Source organism: Syngnathus typhle, linkage group LG10, assembly GCF_033458585.1.
Source record: "Syngnathus typhle isolate RoL2023-S1 ecotype Sweden linkage group LG10, RoL_Styp_1.0, whole genome shotgun sequence".
In the NCBI taxonomy this organism is placed as follows: Eukaryota; Metazoa; Chordata; class Actinopteri; order Syngnathiformes; family Syngnathidae; genus Syngnathus; species Syngnathus typhle.
Window position 1 is genome coordinate 1,192,738 of NC_083747.1, and position 16,576 is coordinate 1,209,313.

The 16,576-nt window shown below is 46.9% G+C and overlaps 2 protein-coding genes across 8 annotated transcripts; both read right to left on the bottom strand.

Annotated features, from left to right (window-relative positions):
• Positions 1-266: 266 nt before the first annotated feature.
• Positions 267-10,915, bottom strand: mag (myelin associated glycoprotein). Of its 5 annotated transcripts, XM_061289549.1 has the most exons (13): positions 10,635-10,915; positions 6,621-6,731; positions 5,421-5,522; positions 5,222-5,285; positions 4,634-5,002; positions 4,266-4,562; positions 3,694-3,951; positions 3,335-3,595; positions 2,955-3,263; positions 2,790-2,889; positions 2,182-2,278; positions 1,898-1,951; positions 267-1,381 (listed from the first exon to the last, which is right to left on the bottom strand). In XM_061289549.1, the coding sequence occupies exons 4-13, from the start codon at positions 5,265-5,267 to the stop codon at positions 1,223-1,225; spliced, it is 1,950 nt and encodes a 649-aa protein (XP_061145533.1). In that variant the 5' UTR covers positions 5,268-5,285; positions 5,421-5,522; positions 6,621-6,731; positions 10,635-10,915; the 3' UTR covers positions 267-1,222. The 5 variants fall into 5 exon arrangements, with proteins under 5 accessions (XP_061145533.1, XP_061145528.1, XP_061145530.1 ...); XM_061289544.1 differs by lacking the exon at positions 1,898-1,951; XM_061289546.1 differs by lacking the exon at positions 1,898-1,951 and having other exon boundaries at positions 2,147-2,278.
• A 148-nt stretch (positions 10,916-11,063) lies between these two features.
• Positions 11,064-15,994, bottom strand: lsr (lipolysis stimulated lipoprotein receptor). Of its 3 annotated transcripts, none has more exons than XM_061289550.1 (11): positions 15,773-15,994; positions 14,793-15,122; positions 14,550-14,669; positions 14,243-14,299; positions 13,389-13,535; positions 13,100-13,300; positions 12,949-13,011; positions 12,738-12,854; positions 12,336-12,630; positions 11,776-12,220; positions 11,064-11,686 (listed from the first exon to the last, which is right to left on the bottom strand). In XM_061289550.1, exons 1-11 carry the CDS (start codon positions 15,816-15,818, stop codon positions 11,651-11,653), a joined length of 1,857 nt encoding a protein of 618 aa, XP_061145534.1. In that variant the 5' UTR covers positions 15,819-15,994; the 3' UTR covers positions 11,064-11,650. The 3 variants fall into 3 exon arrangements, with proteins under 3 accessions (XP_061145534.1, XP_061145535.1, XP_061145536.1); XM_061289551.1 differs by having other exon boundaries at positions 12,949-13,006; positions 13,098-13,300; XM_061289552.1 differs by lacking the exon at positions 14,243-14,299 and having other exon boundaries at positions 15,773-15,993.
• Between the last annotated feature and the right edge of the window lie 582 nt (positions 15,995-16,576).

Here is a 16,576-nt window from a genome sequence, read left to right on the forward strand (position 1 = left end):
AGTCAATACAAATAAAAGGAAATAAAAAAAAAGTCAAACTGCTTTTCTGTCCAATAAATGAATTGTTTTTTGATGAGCAAATTTGCTTACATGGCTTTTTGACTCTTACTCTCCATTTCACATGACTCCTGTCACTTTGAGTCCATTACTAGGCCAAATCATTCAATAGTGACAGCTCTATTTCTTCTCATTACTTTAGGGCCTCCCTGCACTAAGTGACAAAAATAAACATATACTGCTACTTTCAGTGGAAAAAAGACGACTAATTGACAACTGGGGTATCCCTTTAATATTTGACAGGCCATAATTACACAACATGTAGTATATGGTCAATAACTGTAACGTTTGGCGCAATTTTGGAAACTTTCTATTGTTTGTACCGGCATCCCACTGGTTAATATGTTATCGACACCATGGTTATCAAATTAGGCTCTTAGTTTAGCATTGCTATAGTGCGTTAGGATTTCAACCATCTCCGACAACATAAACATCGGATGCAACATTATGAGAACATCCCCAAAAAGCCATCGTCTTTCAGCACTTTGAACACATTTACACAAACAGGCACACGTACACACACATTGTCAAAACGAGAGAAGGCTCTAGAAGTGCTGCGTTTTTCCCATCAGTCAGAGAAGCCAGCGTTCCAATACAAAAAGATTTGACAATTTACACTCAAATACGGACTTGATTCCATTTCGGGACGTTTTTAAAGACTCTTAAAGGAGACGGCAACCGTTTTGTTGACTGTCCACGTTAAATACGATAAAAAATAGTGACGCAAGGTTGCGTCTTCACCCTATCAGGCAAAAGAAATGAAATACAGAGGCCTGAAAAGGTCAGAGCAGTTTAGCTTGAAAAATTGTCATTTCATTTATGACCCTTTTGATCTTGCGGGGGAGGAAACCCTCGAGTGACATTGAACATGTCGCAAAATAAAATAAAAGACACTTTATCCTTTCCCTCATGCTTTGACTGGCAGCAGACGCAGTTTTTTTTTACGGAGTGTGACGACGACACAAGATTGTGACTTTAAAAATTCTTATTTCATCATTATTTGCTCAAATTTCTCAACAATTTCTTCTGCATCGAACCATTTTTCATGTTATTTACTCTAAGACTTTGTTTTTATTTGATGGAATGGAAAGAAGCTTTCTAATATTACACGTCAAAAAGCGCAACTGCGTCTCGCGTGGCCGAGGCATCAGGGAAGGATCGCGATTCATTTGGCTTTGATTTCTGCGTAACTGCTGCTGCTGTCGTCCCCCCTCCCCGCCGGCGCTCCCTCCCTGGACCCACCCAGCTCCGGAGCGGCGTAGTTTAGCTCTCGCCTCTCAAAGCTTGCCAAAGAGCTTGCAGGTTGGAAATCCCCGTCTTCTCCCTGTGGCACCAAAAAAAAAAAAAAATAAATGGTTTGACTTTTTTGGGTTGGAGTGGGCATTTGACCTTTTGCTTGCAATTTGAACATTTGGATCCATTTTTATAGACTGATGAACTTTATTCTATCATAACATGAAAATAAAATTGGATTATTCCAATAAAAAACATCATTTGAGAAAAAATGATTCCATTTTAAAGATAACAGCATACTTTATAAAATCCCAAGAACAAATCTGGATGTTTTGTATCTTTAATCTGTTTAATTCTAAGCACCATTTTGTGTGTATATTCACCAGAAGACTAGCAAATGACCATGCAACATCAAGAAGTTAATAGTTATTGGTGGGACAAGGAGACTTGAGACATGTGAGGCGGGCAAGGATGGAAGTTAGCGATGAGGCAGCCGTGCAGACGACACGTCGGCGTGGAAAAATCAACCCAAAACGGCGTACAGAATACAAAAGCGGCTAGGCCAGGATGTGCGGAGGGAGCGCTGTGACTGACTAAGGAACCTTACCGTGCTCTCCTCTAGAATGGAGTTAAACTTTGAGCCCAACAGCTCTGTCTTAAGCTGTGCAGGAGTTAAGGGAGAGAAAACACAGACAGACAGAAGAAGAAGGGGGGAGAATAAAACGCAGAGAAGCGATGAAAGCAAGAGAAAAACAGTGGCGTTCCAAAAGGGCTGAGAGCTCTCGCCACGTGTAAAGCGGGCCGGGCCGGGGGCGACAATGACGACGACGACAACTAGTTTGACTTAACATCTTACTTCGCGTCATCGTGAGAGTCATCGGCATGTCTCACCACTTTCTTCCTCAGATTTTGTTTGTCCTTCTTGACTGCGCTGTAGTACAAAGCGGGGTTCTCCAGGACCACGTCCTGCCTAGGGAGGCCATTCTCTCTGGGATGGAGGGGAGGGGCGGAGTCACATGATCAGACTCGGACCTCCACGCTAAAATAAAAAGCCTGGGCATCCATTTTAAAAGGACAAGTGCCGTCGGGTTACGCTGGCTGGGTGATGTGGTTATGCCGTTAGTCTCAATGGTGATTTTTTTTTAATTTGAGGCGGGGTCCGAATAAAGCAATTTAGTTTTTGTTTTTTTTTAGAAAAGGTTGCGTGAAGGATACAAAAGCTGTGTAAGAGCAGGGAATCATGCCTGCAGAATAGTAAGGGGTGTAAGGCTCTGGCCAAAAAAAACACGAGTGTACTGGGAAATTTGAAGGCCTTTACCCTTTGGATCTTTTTCAACCCCTCAACCGGGATCCAAGGATTTGATACTCACATCCCCGCCAATCACTCTTTCACACAAGTCGCGTCAGTGCGTTTTAGAATGGATGACGAGGCTTATGTAAGTGTTTCCTTGGATTTCCTTTTGTTTGACATCTCTTGTGCTTTCTCCTCCGGTACTCACTTCTTATTGTTTTGGCCCACGTATCTCACTGCGGCGATGATGAAGGCGATGACCGCCACGCCGCCGATTGTGCCCACGATAACGGCCATGAGGTACTTCTCTGGAAAGCGAGACCAGGATAAATCCAATTCCCCCGTTGAAAGAAAGTGAAAGTGTCCTACTCACTCTCTTGCTGGAGCTCCAGGAGAACGCTTTCTCTGCCGTACATGTTGGAGATGCTGCAGTGGACGTTGACGGCGGGGCCGCCGTTGCTGGCCCGCTCGCCCTTCTCTCGCAGTTTGATCATGCCCGTGGACGTCTGGCCGTCCGTGTGCGTGTAGAAGTTGTAGCGGCCCTCCGTCTCGTTGATGGTGATGTTCAAGTCGGGCAGGTAAAACTCGATGGTGGGCTCGGGGTTCCCCGAAGCCATGCAGACGCATTGCACGCCCTCCCGCACTACCGTGCATTTGGACTCGTCCAGAAGGATTGGAGCATCTAGCAGGGGCGTGAGGAAACCCAGTTAGCGCTAAGTGCTAACTAGGAAAACCAACCATTTCTCTACTCACACTCCACAGTGATGTTCAGGGAGCTGCTGGCACGGCCGTGCTCGTTCTCAGCCAGGCAGCGGTATTGGCCGTCACCCTGCGGTGTGATGTCCTCGAGCTCCAGCACGGACAAGTCATCAGCGGTGATGGTGCCCACCAGTTCGCCGTCCTTTAGCCAGGTGAGGGTAGGCGGCGGGCTTCCCTGAGTGCTGCAGTGCAGCGTCAGTGAGGAGCCCTCCTGGACAGTCAAGGAGTCGTTGACGATGGGTTCGCGGGGAGGGTCTGGAAACAGAAAGTTGCCGGCGGGTCAGATGGATCTTGGAAAACGTCAACAAATCGGGTTCTCGCTGAGAAATTGAACAGGAGGCAACAAAACTCACACTTGACGGCTAAGTAGAGTGACGTATTCATGGCGCCGTAGCCGTTGTCGCCAACGCAGGTGTAGACGCCCTCCTCTGCCGGCGTCACGTCGTCTAATGTGAGCGACAGGTTGGACGCGGTGTCCCACAGCAGTTCCTGCTCTCCAAACTTCCAGGAAATCCTGGCAGGCGGGTTACTGTCCACTTCACAGTGTAGGCTCACCGAGCTGCCTTCCATCACCTCCGAGGAGACGTTCACCCACACTGAACGCGGAGCGTCTGGTTGGACACAAAGACAATGTTGCCCTTGATCACACACTGATAGTCATTACTGAAATGACCTAAAATGGTGTACGTCCTTGAACCAACTGGGAACTTTGGCGCCATCTTGTGGCATTTTTAACCATTACAGAAAGAGGTGTTTCTCAGGAAACGTTGCGCGTGCCACAAAGAGAACAATTTTTGCCTTAAATTCACATGAAGAGCACCTCATTAAATGATCTTTCCATGCTGATGCTATAGATTCCCCCCAAAAATGTTCATGAGTGCAATCCACAACTGATCCAGACATCCGTTGGCAGTTTCCTACTTACATTTGATGTCCAGAGAGACCAGCCTTTCATAGACCAGCGTGGTGTTGGGGTAGTACACCCTGCAGCCCAGCAGCTGGCCATTGTGCACCGGCCTGGGGGTGAACACCAATGTGCTGGATTGCACGGCGGTGTTGCCCTCCTCGGTGTAGTCGGAGCTGAATTCGGGGTCGGGCAGGTAATCCGTGTACATCCACTGGATCTCGGGGTTCATGTCGGGGCAGTTGTCGGGGGCGTAGCAAGTCAGCGTCAGGCTCTCGTCGCTCACGATCTCGTCGGGGACGTCGATGTTGGGTTGATCTAATGGAAGAAGGCTTTGACTTGATGGGGCGATACGTTCATCTCTATCCTTAATCATCAATGCGTCTTACCCAGAACTTTAAGATCGGCAAAATCCGGGAAGGTGTACACGTTGGCCCCGCCGAGATCAGCGCGAAAGTAGTATCTCCCCGAGTGCTCCGGTGCCACGTTGTTGATGAGCAGCGTGCAATTCTTCTGCTGAAGGTCACCCAGCATCCTGGTGCGACCCTTGTAGCTCTCGTGCACCACGTCCGTGCGGGTCTTGAACACCACCGGCGGGAAGAGCTGCGGGTAGGGCTGGCCGTAGTACCAGATGCCGTGGACGCCGCGGTACGGCCTGACGCCCGACGGGTACATGAAGGTGCACTGGATGACCACGCAGGTGTTGGTCATAGCCGAGATGTCCCGCGGCACCCAAACGTTCCACTGGGAGCTGACATCTGAAATATATATTCCATGTGATTCCTGATCAAGTGTTGGCACTGCTGCCCTGAAGTGGCGATTAATGGAACTGCCATTTGATGAGAAAAGTGGCAGCTCACTTTCTGGGGCTAAAGGTCAACATGAATTGCGATTCAGTGCCAGAAACTGACTACGCGAGTCTGACGAATCAGGTCGCACAAGAAAACGATATTCTCGAGCGTTTTGACATTTCTTACCATTGATGATTAGCAGTAGCGATAAGAACAGCGTCACGCACCACATGGCGTTCACTCCACACCTCTGGAACACACAAATACGTAGCCTGTTAGTTTTAACACGTGCATCATCACCATGTGAGGAAAAAAAATACTTTGCAAATGTCACCGGCGTGAGTCACACTCAAGTTTCCGAAGCTTCGGTGATATCTTGCCATACCTTGGGAATTGTGATGATTCAAAGCAAAGAGCTGTTTGACAGGAAAAGGGGATCCACTGGTGGGTGTTTGCTCACACCCAGATGGCTTGCCAACCTTCTTCTCTACAAAAATAGAGGTAATATGTTCCAATCACAGACAATTCGATATACCGTAATTTTCGGACTATAAGTCGCACCAGCCATAAAATGCCCAAAAAAGTGAAAAAAAACCACATACATATGTATATATATATTTTTTTTATATTGCGTCGTTTACTTGTATGTCTATCGTGTAATATGTCTTGTCACCGTGGGATAGGGAAAACGTCATTTCGATCTCTTTGTGTGTCTCGGCATGTGAAGATGTTGACAATAAAGCAGACTTTGACTTTGATATAAGTCGCTCCTAAGTATAAGTCGCACCCCCACCCAAACTATGAAAAAAAAACGCGACTTATAGTCCGAAAATTACGGTACAACGGCGACGGAGAGGTCTTTTCCCATTAGCTAAGGATTTAACATGAATCCCACGTTTTTTTGTTAAAAAAAAAACATTTGAACTATCCCTGATAGAGCTTGGCGCACAACATGACATCATAGTGGCCATAGCCATCGAGTCTGTCATGGCAAAGAAGGAAAAACGCTAGCCTCGGTGAAGTCACTCGTCATCATGGCGTAAAGTCGCTCAATGAAAGCCTCGCACTGTCGACGCATCACATCAGCTTTGTGTGGATTACTGACGCCGTCTGTGCTCTGCGCGACCGCTGACGCGCCTTACAACATTTCTGCGGGAAATATAGTCCCGTATTGTCGGGCAGCCGCTGTGTACAGATGGCAGGCCTGAGAGTGGCCATGTTGAGCTCGGATCAACAAGGCCCGCCCGGGCTATAGTAGCTGTTGCGAAAAACACAATGACGTTGACAATCGTTTTCTCCTTCCCTGCCAGCGAGTGAGAACGGGCATCAAGAAAATGTTTTATTACATTCCAATGGGGTAAAACGGATCAAATCCGCCCCCCTGAGATATCCGGACCCACACAATCCCGAAACTGCGTCAAGCTACGCCATCTGCACCGGGACAAAAGGCGGAGAGCCGGTCGAGTGAGTCGAGGCCGAAAGGCGGTGAGACCCCCCCCCCCCCTGCCTCCGTCGTTCACAATGGCCTCATTGAGCGGCGGCCGGACAAACGAGAACATACGCTTTCCTCGTACAAACCACTTGCCTCATACCAGCCTCAGCGCCAGGCTCCTGCTCCTTCTCTCACCGGCCTCTTGTTCGGCGTCCTCGTCCACGCTTGACCACTCAGATGTTGGAATTGTAGAGGGCAGAGGAACTGCCAGAGAGAAAGCCGTAAGAACGTTACGTGATGGACATGATGAATAGTGCTGTAAAATGATTTTTCATTTGACTGAGTCACATTAAGGCAACATATGAAGTGTGGGCAGAATGCAGAGCTTGTTATTTATACGGTATGTTGAGGAACGTTTGGAACGGAGTCAGATCTTCGGCTTAGTTTGCATATGGGTGGGCTAACTTCATGTTGTTATTTATAAGTTGCAGATAAATACCGGTCCAAATCAAGGCTTAGTTGAGCGACTGGCTCATAAATCAAACATAAGGTCGGCATGCCGCTTCCCGCCTACGCTACACGCGTGTTAGCGTAAGACGCGCTAGCCCGCTCGTGGGTCGCGCAGCTATGTGACCTTCCTCTTCATTCTTCCCCTGTGGCTTTTGTAGCCGCCATTGTCCTGACAATGAAGCCAGTGCCAAGTGGGACATTACCTCACCATCTCACAAAGTTGACATGAAATGATAAAAATCCAAGTTGGATAGCGAACATTGACTACCGTAATTTTCGGACTATAAATCGCGTTTTTTTTCATAGTTTGGGTGGGGGGGCGACTTATACTCAGGAGCGACTTATATACATATATATATATATATATGTTTCTTTTCACTTTTTTGGGCATTTTATGGCTGGTGAGACTTATACTCCGGTGCGATTTATAGTCCGAAAATTACGGTACATAGGCTTTTTATGGCTCTGATAGTACAGCCAGAAAATTGCTGGATTGGTGGATGATTGGTGAATTGGTGGATGATCAAATATACTTCAACTTATGGAATTGCTCTTGTGCCAAGAAGAACATTTTCATTGTGACTACCTCCCATCAAGGGACTTTGCGGAGGGTGCGAGAGAATGAAGACCTTGTGGGCACAAACACTGGAGTGCCATTGTGCACCACGGCATAACTGGAGGAATTTTTTTTTTTCTTCTTCTCCGCAACAGGCCCGCTCACAGCGAGCAGTTTGCTGCCGAGCCGTGACGCAAGCGAAGAGCCCCTCGCACCCCCACCCAGGCTAAAAAAATACACCAAGAGCAGCAGATGGTCTTCAAGCATGACAACTCTCCCACACACACACAAATACTGAGCGGTGCCAGTGTCCAATCACTGGAGGTGCTACAGCGAAAGCTGCTAGCCCGGTATGTAGATAAGACAAGGCGAGTCGGTTTATATTTGGGAAATCCACGGTCAAAATGTCAGTTTGGCATTGTTGGCGAGGACAAAAGACTTTTGTCTATCTTTAGACGACAGAAGGTGTGTCATCTGATCGGGGTAGAACGAAATGAATGGGAATACCGCCACGTCGTGGAAGATGGGCGAAAAAAAACGGGCAATGCTATCCAGGTATTCGTAAGGAGTGCTACTTGGAAAATCAATTTTTTTTCAAGTGGCACTTGGTGGAAATGTTTGAGAAGCACCGACAGACTGACTAGATGGTGATTTTGAGTGTTTTCATAAAGCGTGGCCATCCAGAGCATCCGAGTATTTGGCGGAAAAGCGCATAACAAGAATGGAGTTGCCAATGGGCAGATGGCGATCCGCGGGCCTCCGCAGCCGTTTGGGAACGTTGCCTTCCGCTCGGAACCAAAGGGGGGTATCCGCTTCGACACACGTGAGTAAATACAAACAAAAAATGGCGCCAAGTGAGCAGACGCCCCAGGATGGGAATGGGAAGAATTTCTATCAGGAGCCACTTCTGAAGTAATTCTGACTTCAAAAAGGTCCAACTGGATTCCTGCATGGATACTGCATATGATGCAGACCAGAGCAGCATAAATCATTGTTGACCCGGCATCTGTTTGCAAATGCATGGAAAATGGTCAAAAATGTTTTGCTTTCTTGACGGATGAATGATAAACACAGTAAAAGAGTTCAAGCCTAGCAGGACAGAGGCCAAATTGCACAGAGCAGACATGAGCGTCATCACACTGACGCCAAACAAAGTCGGAACACAGACGTAAACGGTAGACAGATACCTGTGCACTGTAGGAGAGTTCTTTCCCTGTCACGCTGTCACGCAAAGAAGCCTGGCGCCACTCTCTGTACCAAGCCCCGGGGCGGCCCGCCTCGGCCCCCCGACGCCATCCGCACGCCCACCACCGTGACCCCCGCGTCAGCCCCCCCTTCCCCCTAACTGTATGACAATCGCTCCTTCAGTGTGGCGGCATTGTTCGCCCCGTGCCTCGGACATTGGCCACAAAGGGCGCACTGTCCTTTGCCTATAGTGTGTTAATGGCACGCTAGGTTGCGCCGTCTTGTTAATCCCGCCACCAAGGCACTTTATTGTTTGTTTGGTGACATGATTGATTTCCTGCAAAAAGAACATTTGAATGGAGTTCAGTTTTTTATTTTAAAAGATGAAATTGGAATATAATTGAACAGAAGTTTGGAGATTCGAAGGGCACCTGCGTCAAACACAGATTATTACTGAGCTCCGTGATTTTTATTATTATTAGCCACGTTTTAGTTTGTATTGATGAAGCCCCATCAATCTAGCATTATGTTTGCCTAAATAACTTTTCGTTTTTCTTTTCCCCTTTTATGTCTGTATAGATTTTCAGTCACGGTCAGCCTCAAAGGTTTAGCAACGAGGCCTTCTCGTTTGGGGGATTTTTTGTGTTTTGTTTTTGGCCAACATAAACAATTAATTAGGCAACTATGCTATTATTATTATTATGCAATTTCCAGAAAGAATCTTAAGTGGGCAATTATGCCAACATTGAGCAAGGGCGTCTCACAAATATCCTGAGCGATTCTCGTCCTTCCAGATCTGCTCAATTTCAAAATGTTATCTCTGTTAAACATTTCCGATAGCAAACTCCTATTAGATCCGCTCCGTACGACAAACAATTTCCAATGTTTACTTTGGCATTGTGATTGACTTTATAATGCAAGACTACCAATTTTGTGACTTAACATTGATGCGGTTTCGCAATAGAATGTTTTTTTGCAGTAAGGTCAATTTGGAATGAATTCCCAAGGAAGTCCAAAAGTGTACTTAACACACTATAGCAGCCTTTGTTCTTTCTGGGACTCAAGCCTGCCTGACACGGACGGCACAACACCGGAAAGTGGACGCCGAGAACACCAGCCAAACAATTCCCTTTTTCTCTTTCTGCCTGTCACCTCTTGATCACCCTTAGTTAGCGCTTTAACGTGAAGCCTTAGCGTGAAGCCTTAGATTCTGACCCGTACTCTGTAATATTTCAATTTTTAAAAGTACGTTTGGCTACAAATTCACTTGCAGCCTGGTTGTGAGAGCACGATGGGGCTTACTGGTCAGAACTACACACCAAGAAAGGAGCCATTGTGCCTCTGGACACTTGTGCAGACGAGAGCTATGGATGGATGGATGATAGTTGACAGGAGAAAAATGTTGGAAGAAAACAAGAAGAATGTCCCATTCAAAAGAAAAAGCTTGCCCTTTAAAGTGCGGAAGAAAGAGTGGATGTTTTGCACAAGTGCAGTGGTGGTCAACCTAGGGAGTGCGGGCCATTATGTAAGCGCTCTCAATAAGGTCTGCCGTATAATGCTATATATAGATTTTTTTGAATTACATTGATTGGCCTCATCAACTATAGCCAATATGTGTGTATAAAATTAAAAAAATTTAGTAGTAATCAGCGTATAATAATAATTTCTGCTCTCCTTTTAGCACTTTGAGTCATTGTCGAGTCACTATTTTCAAGATTCTGTTACAAATGTATATTTATAAAAATTAAAATGTGGGGGAAATACAGTATTTATCATATATAGCATTGTTATAGAAACATCAGTGAAATGTAACATTTAGATGAAGTTATTGCAGCCTACAAACATGCCAAAAAGAAAATAAGGAGGCTTTCGACAGCTGATTGCATATATTGGAATAAATGAGAGAGAGCTCTTACCTCATTAGCCAGAAGGGATGGATGGATTGATGGATGTGAGGCAGCGTCCTCCTCCTCTACGTCTTCATCTCACTCTCTCGCTCGCTCGCTCAGTGTGATGTCATCGGGTCCTCCCACTTTCAAACGCCCTACTAGCAGTTTTAAACTCAAAATGCTTCATTTTGCTTCACGGGCTACAGAAGGATGACAATCACAATGTACATATATGTCATGTAGATGAAGCTGATGCCAAACCATTTTTCCTAATTGGAAATTTTGAATGAAGAAATAACCTTTAAGTGTACATGCAAGGCTTTAGGTAACATCTTGACTGTTGCTGAAGTTGAATATAAGTTACTGCTCTACAGGGCAGAGCAGCCTGAGGGGTGAAAAGCAAGTAAAATATGGATGGAAAACGTGAAAGAAATACAAATAAAATGGAAACGCATATTATATTTACACAATGTATATATATACATATTTTTAATCTGATTTGTTGGGAATATTCTAAAAGCAAATGTCTGTTGGCATGCACAGTGGTGGCGGCCTCTAGTGGTTGAAAATGTCACTTTCCATAGATGGCCAAGCAAGACACGGACGGGCGTTACATTTCTCATCGTGTGTCGAGCATTTTCATGGTCAGCGAGCGGTACAACACAATTCTAGAAATTGATAAATGTTTTACAGAAAGTAGCAAAGTACATGATAAAAAAGTCTTTCCAAAAAGTACATCTTAAAATCCCTCTAGGGCTATATAACAACTAAATTAAAAGGAGTCAAACTAAATCTACACTTTTATACAGTTGAAGGCACTTGTGGCAGCCACAATGTTTCATTCATAAAATGACAAACTAGCAACACGCATCCCTCACACACATACTACATGCATTTAAATTCTATTTGCAACATAGGTTGGTGAGTAAAGTGGTAAAAAAAAAAAAAATTCAGCACAGTAAAAATAAAATGAAAACTGTACAATTTAAAAAAAAAAAAAGTACTTGTTTCTTGGGGAAGCGGTGCTTTCTGTTTCGCTCCCCTCACACCACTAGGCTCTCCCGGCTCACAGCTCCATTCTGTGGAAAAACAGAATAATAATGGGTTTTGGGCTAATCCTGGCTGACTCTTTCCAGAGATGTTGAATGCAACCAGAGTTGGCCCTTACCGTGCGCAGGTTGCTTTTCTTAGACGATGCCATGCTCTCGTCGTCGCTGTAGGGTGGCGGTAAAGCGCTGGGTCCCGACGGCGGGTTCCGAGGCAGGGGCGGGGGCCCCCGGGCGGGCGGCGCCCGACCTCGATCCGAACGCGCCTCGTCGCTTCCCAGTCGGTCTCGGCTGCGAGCCCTCTGCTGCTCGCCCAGCCTCTTCCTCTCCATGGCCTCTCTCAGGATGCTGTCGTCGTAGTCGTCCCTCCTGTCCCGGCCGCCGCCCGGTCGCCGGTCCCTCTCCAGAGCCATCAGGTCGTCGCGACTGCGGCTGCGCCTCCCCGGAAGGGCGCCGTACCCTCCTCCGCCTGCTCCTCTTCGATAGTCATCCGGGGAGTGGTCGCGGCGTCTGCGCTCGTCTCTGTCGTAGCCAGCTCGGCCGCTGCTGCTCCAGTCGTCGTCAGACCTGAAAAGCGGTTACTTTCAAAATCAATTGGAATGATCCATAAAGTCAAGTGAGGAGAAAATGATCCACATCAGACTAACCACACACTCCCCGCGCTTGAAGAGCAGCAACTCACCCTCTCCTGCCTCGGGGCTCGTCCGGGCGTCGGTGCGGCGGGTAGTCGTCACGGCCGTAGCGGCGCCCAATGTCGTCCAAGTTCTCCATGGAGCGGGCCCGGGCCCGCTCGTTCATGTAGCCACGGCGCGGCGGGTCGTCCGGGCGGCGGCGCATGTGTTGCGAAACGCTGCTGATGGTGCTCATGCCCTCGTCATCATCGTACACGGTGGACAACGCCGGCGGCTGCGCGCGACCGCCGCGGGATCGCGGGTCGGCGCTGTCGTGCAGCGAAGTCACCTCGCTCGCGTTGTCCACTGAGAACAGGCAACGAGACGTAAGGTTTGGAAGCCACGCTCACCGGGTAACAAGACTAGGCTCACGTCATCTAGCAGGCCAAAAATGACACGACCGAGTGACTCACAGCGGTTGTAGTTGGCGGGTCTGGACGGGTCCAGGTTGGCGAGCTCTCTCTCCATGTAGTAGATGGCGCGCGTGGCGTTGCCGTCAGGGTCCACCTGGATGCGATAGCCACTCCGAGCTGCAGGTGACATTGGTTGAGGAAATGAATACAGTGACGACAACAATACGGAGTCGTTTTTGGCATGGTTCACACAATCTTTCCGTTGACTTACTATGGTCGCCACCGGCGCCGCCATCTTGGTCATGCAGCAGAGGCACCTGGGAGCCTTGACCCACTCCAGACAAACAATGACATTCCAATGAATTTAAACACACTGACAGGTAATCACTTTCCCTGTAATTATTTTTTTTTCCCCCTCTTACCAGAGCTTGCGCCGTCGTACTCGCGTCCGTACCCGTTCTGCGAGGGCGGGACCCTGACACCGTTGGGCAGAGGAAGCAGCGGCATAGCGGGCTGGTGGACGGGTGGCCCGCTGTAGGCCGGCTGGGCGTACATGCTCGGCGCGTAGACGGTGGCGTACTGGTTGGCCATGCCTTTCTTCACCGCCTTCCCCGCCTCGTACACTGCGGAAGCAGAGATGCCATGTTAATGTTTGTAAATCTATCGGAGTAGGAGTAAATCGCAAAAAGTGGATTTCTGACGAGTACTCACGTGCCCGCGGACAGCAACATCGGTCGGGGCAGCAGGGGCAGCTGACGTAGCAGCAGCACGTGTGGGGACAGCACTGACACCAGCAGATGCCCATCAGCAGCAGCAGCAGCAGGAAGGCCAACACCACGACCACCACCAGCAGCCAATCTGGACATAAAAGAAGAAAAACACACAAAAACTTAAATACATTAGAAACACATACAGTAAATAGCAACCATTACAATCATTTATTTCAAGTCCAACTGCAGTTTACAAGAAAATAAAAAGGAATCTTATGGCAAGAATGGATGGCGGCGGCGCTCCCTGCAACGCCAAATGAAGTCACAACGATACAGTAACGTTCAAGAGACTCCTCACGTGAACTGAAAAAGTCACATTGTGTGTGCTGATGTTTTGGTTCTAAAATGTGCCCCGCATTTCAATTTCACAGCTGATATTTGAGAAATTAAGTTACAGTATATCAAATAGACAAAAGCTACCACATCCTACTTTGCTGTGCTTGGCAAAGGTAATCATCCAACTTTTATTTTTAAGGCTCAATGATTACTAGGCTAATTTTCCAATGTCTGAGAGAAACAACACCTCTCCTGACAAACTGGCTGAGCCGGCTCGTGCGTGGTACGACACAAACGCAGCGCTGCAAACGTAAACAAACTAAAAAGGAAAAAGCGGGAAAAGAAGGTATTTTAGGTCCGTGAATCTATTCTTTCACTTTCTTTACTGGCTTCACTTTTTTTTTTTGCCAAGCGGACTACAACTGTTGGCGCCACGTTGTGTTGAGAAAATGTGTACTTCTGATCGACTATGTCACTAGCGCTCAAAGGAGTCAGTCACACTGAGGGCTTTTGTACTACCTTCCATAACCAGTAAGTCAATGCCAGGCAGCAGGTCAGTAGCATTTGACTTTCTCTCTGCGAAAGAAAGATAAAGCCACAATTACTGGATCGTGTGCGCTCTCAAAACGACCACACCTGCCCGCGGGGGGCCTTTTAGCCATTCAACCCGACGGTATTGAAACGACTTTACGCGAAAGCGGTTTGACGGGGGTCTCGCTGAACCTGACGCATTTGATGGTCTCGATACTTTTAGTGTATTTGTGGTTGAAAGGAAAGCAGAAGAAAAAGGAAAGCCGGTCGAAAGAAGACGTTGATTGGCATTTACCCAAGACAATGAGCTCAGTGTAGTCCTCTCCGTTGCCTGAGAGATCCTGCGAGGAAATGACAGAGCACACGTAGACACCGCTATCGCCCCACGCCGTCTGCGCAATGTTCAGGTCAGCATCTGGCGGGGAGGAAAAAAAAAAAATATATGACCACGGCGGGATTAAAGCAACTATTGGTCACTCAATAGCAGACAAGGTTGCTTCTAGTTTTGATATGATCGGAAAAATGCAAATGCAATTACTGTTGATGATGCTGATCTTGCGTCCTTGGTACTCGCTGCCCAGCGTGACAGAGTTGCCCTGCTTGGAGGCCACGATGCGCACCGTGCGCTGGCTGTCGGCGCACTCGATGTTGGGGTCGTAGTTGGGGTTGTTCTGCGACAGGATGTTGTCAGCGCTGCTGGGGTTGAGCGCCGCCTGCACTGGGTCGCGGCAGTACGACTTGTAGCGCCACGTGACCACCGGCGGTTGTGTGGCAGTGGTCTGGAAGTTGCATGTGAGCGTTACGGGCTGGAACAAGATGACCACGTAGCGCTTTGCCGGGCTGCTGACCGAAACAGCCATGGCCCACTCTGAAATGACACGGAATAAAAATCATTGGAATCATTCATACATGTGCTCTTGCACAGAAACCACAGATGCCTTTTGTTGTTCTTTCACATTTCTCTCTTCTCCTAATAATTGATATATTAAACACAAAATAAGAAACACTAGAAGCAAGCATTTTCATGAGTCACCTGCGATGTCATCACTTCATACTCTGAGCAACAATGAAAACACTTCATGGTGACAAATTGGATGCTCATTGATCCTACTATGTAGAACTTCTTATCAAAGGGTTTCATAATTTCATTTTGAAAGAGACGTGCTGAAAATGATGTATTTCAAAATGGAGCTGGATGCAGTATAGAAAATATTTTAAAAACCAACACCACAATAAGCAGGTAAAACAATGAGTTGCTTTATTGCTTGGTTAATGGGGAAAACATATTTGTCCCCCGACTGCCATTTTGTACACCCAAGTGTGTCCAACTGACTTTTGAACCACACAAAAAAATAATTATACTCGTTTATCAACCACTCGTGGAGTAGCCCCCAAACATTCATTAAATTGCAGTTGATGAATAGAATTTGGACAAAAATTTGAGTGAAAGAAAGAAAATGTCCCCGATGTCTGAGGCGGAAGCGGGCCCACCCAGTTGAGGCCAAAATTCTTTCTTACCTGTCGCTAGAGCTGCGGCGATAAACAACGCCCAAATTATCTTCATTCTGTCGTCCTCCGAGATCCACTCGTTGAATTTCTTGTATCTTCTTCACAACTATGTGCGAAAAACAACTTTACATCGTGCTCTAACCGTAAATTCTCCCAATCAGTCAGGTATCGAGCGTCAACTCCATTTTGTGACGTCTCCAGTTTCGCCAAGGAGGGAAGGAAAGCACCTGAACGCACCACGCAGGTGTAAGTTCAGACATGTAGCGAAACACGAAGGGGGGTGAAGACACTGGCATTAAACACATTTTCTAGAAAGCGGCTAATAATTTAACACAACACCCAGCTAATATGAGAAGATTAAAAATATTAAAAGTCAAAGTCCTTTTTTTTAGCAAGACCATATTCTGAATACGGTCGTAAATTGACACTAACGTAAGTTGTTCTCCACAACTTCTAAAAATGGTACGTCCCGTTTGGCGATAGTGTTATCGCAATGTTTGTTAATGTTCAACAGCTTCTCTGAGTTGCTCTAAAAAATCGAGCATTCTTATCTTCCAGCTTGGAAATGTATACTAACCTACATAATCATGCACGAAACATAAGTTGACAATAATAACAACAGGTTACTGACAGTTTCCATGTTTCTTGGAACACTGGCTCGTTCTACAGGTGCAGGAATGTGGATCAATCTTTTAAAGTCCCTAGACGTTTAAAACATATTTTGATTTATATCATTGGTCTATTTGAAATAAAAATTCCCTTACAGTATGACAGAAACAGAACGTCATAAAACCGGCAGTCACCACGTTGGTA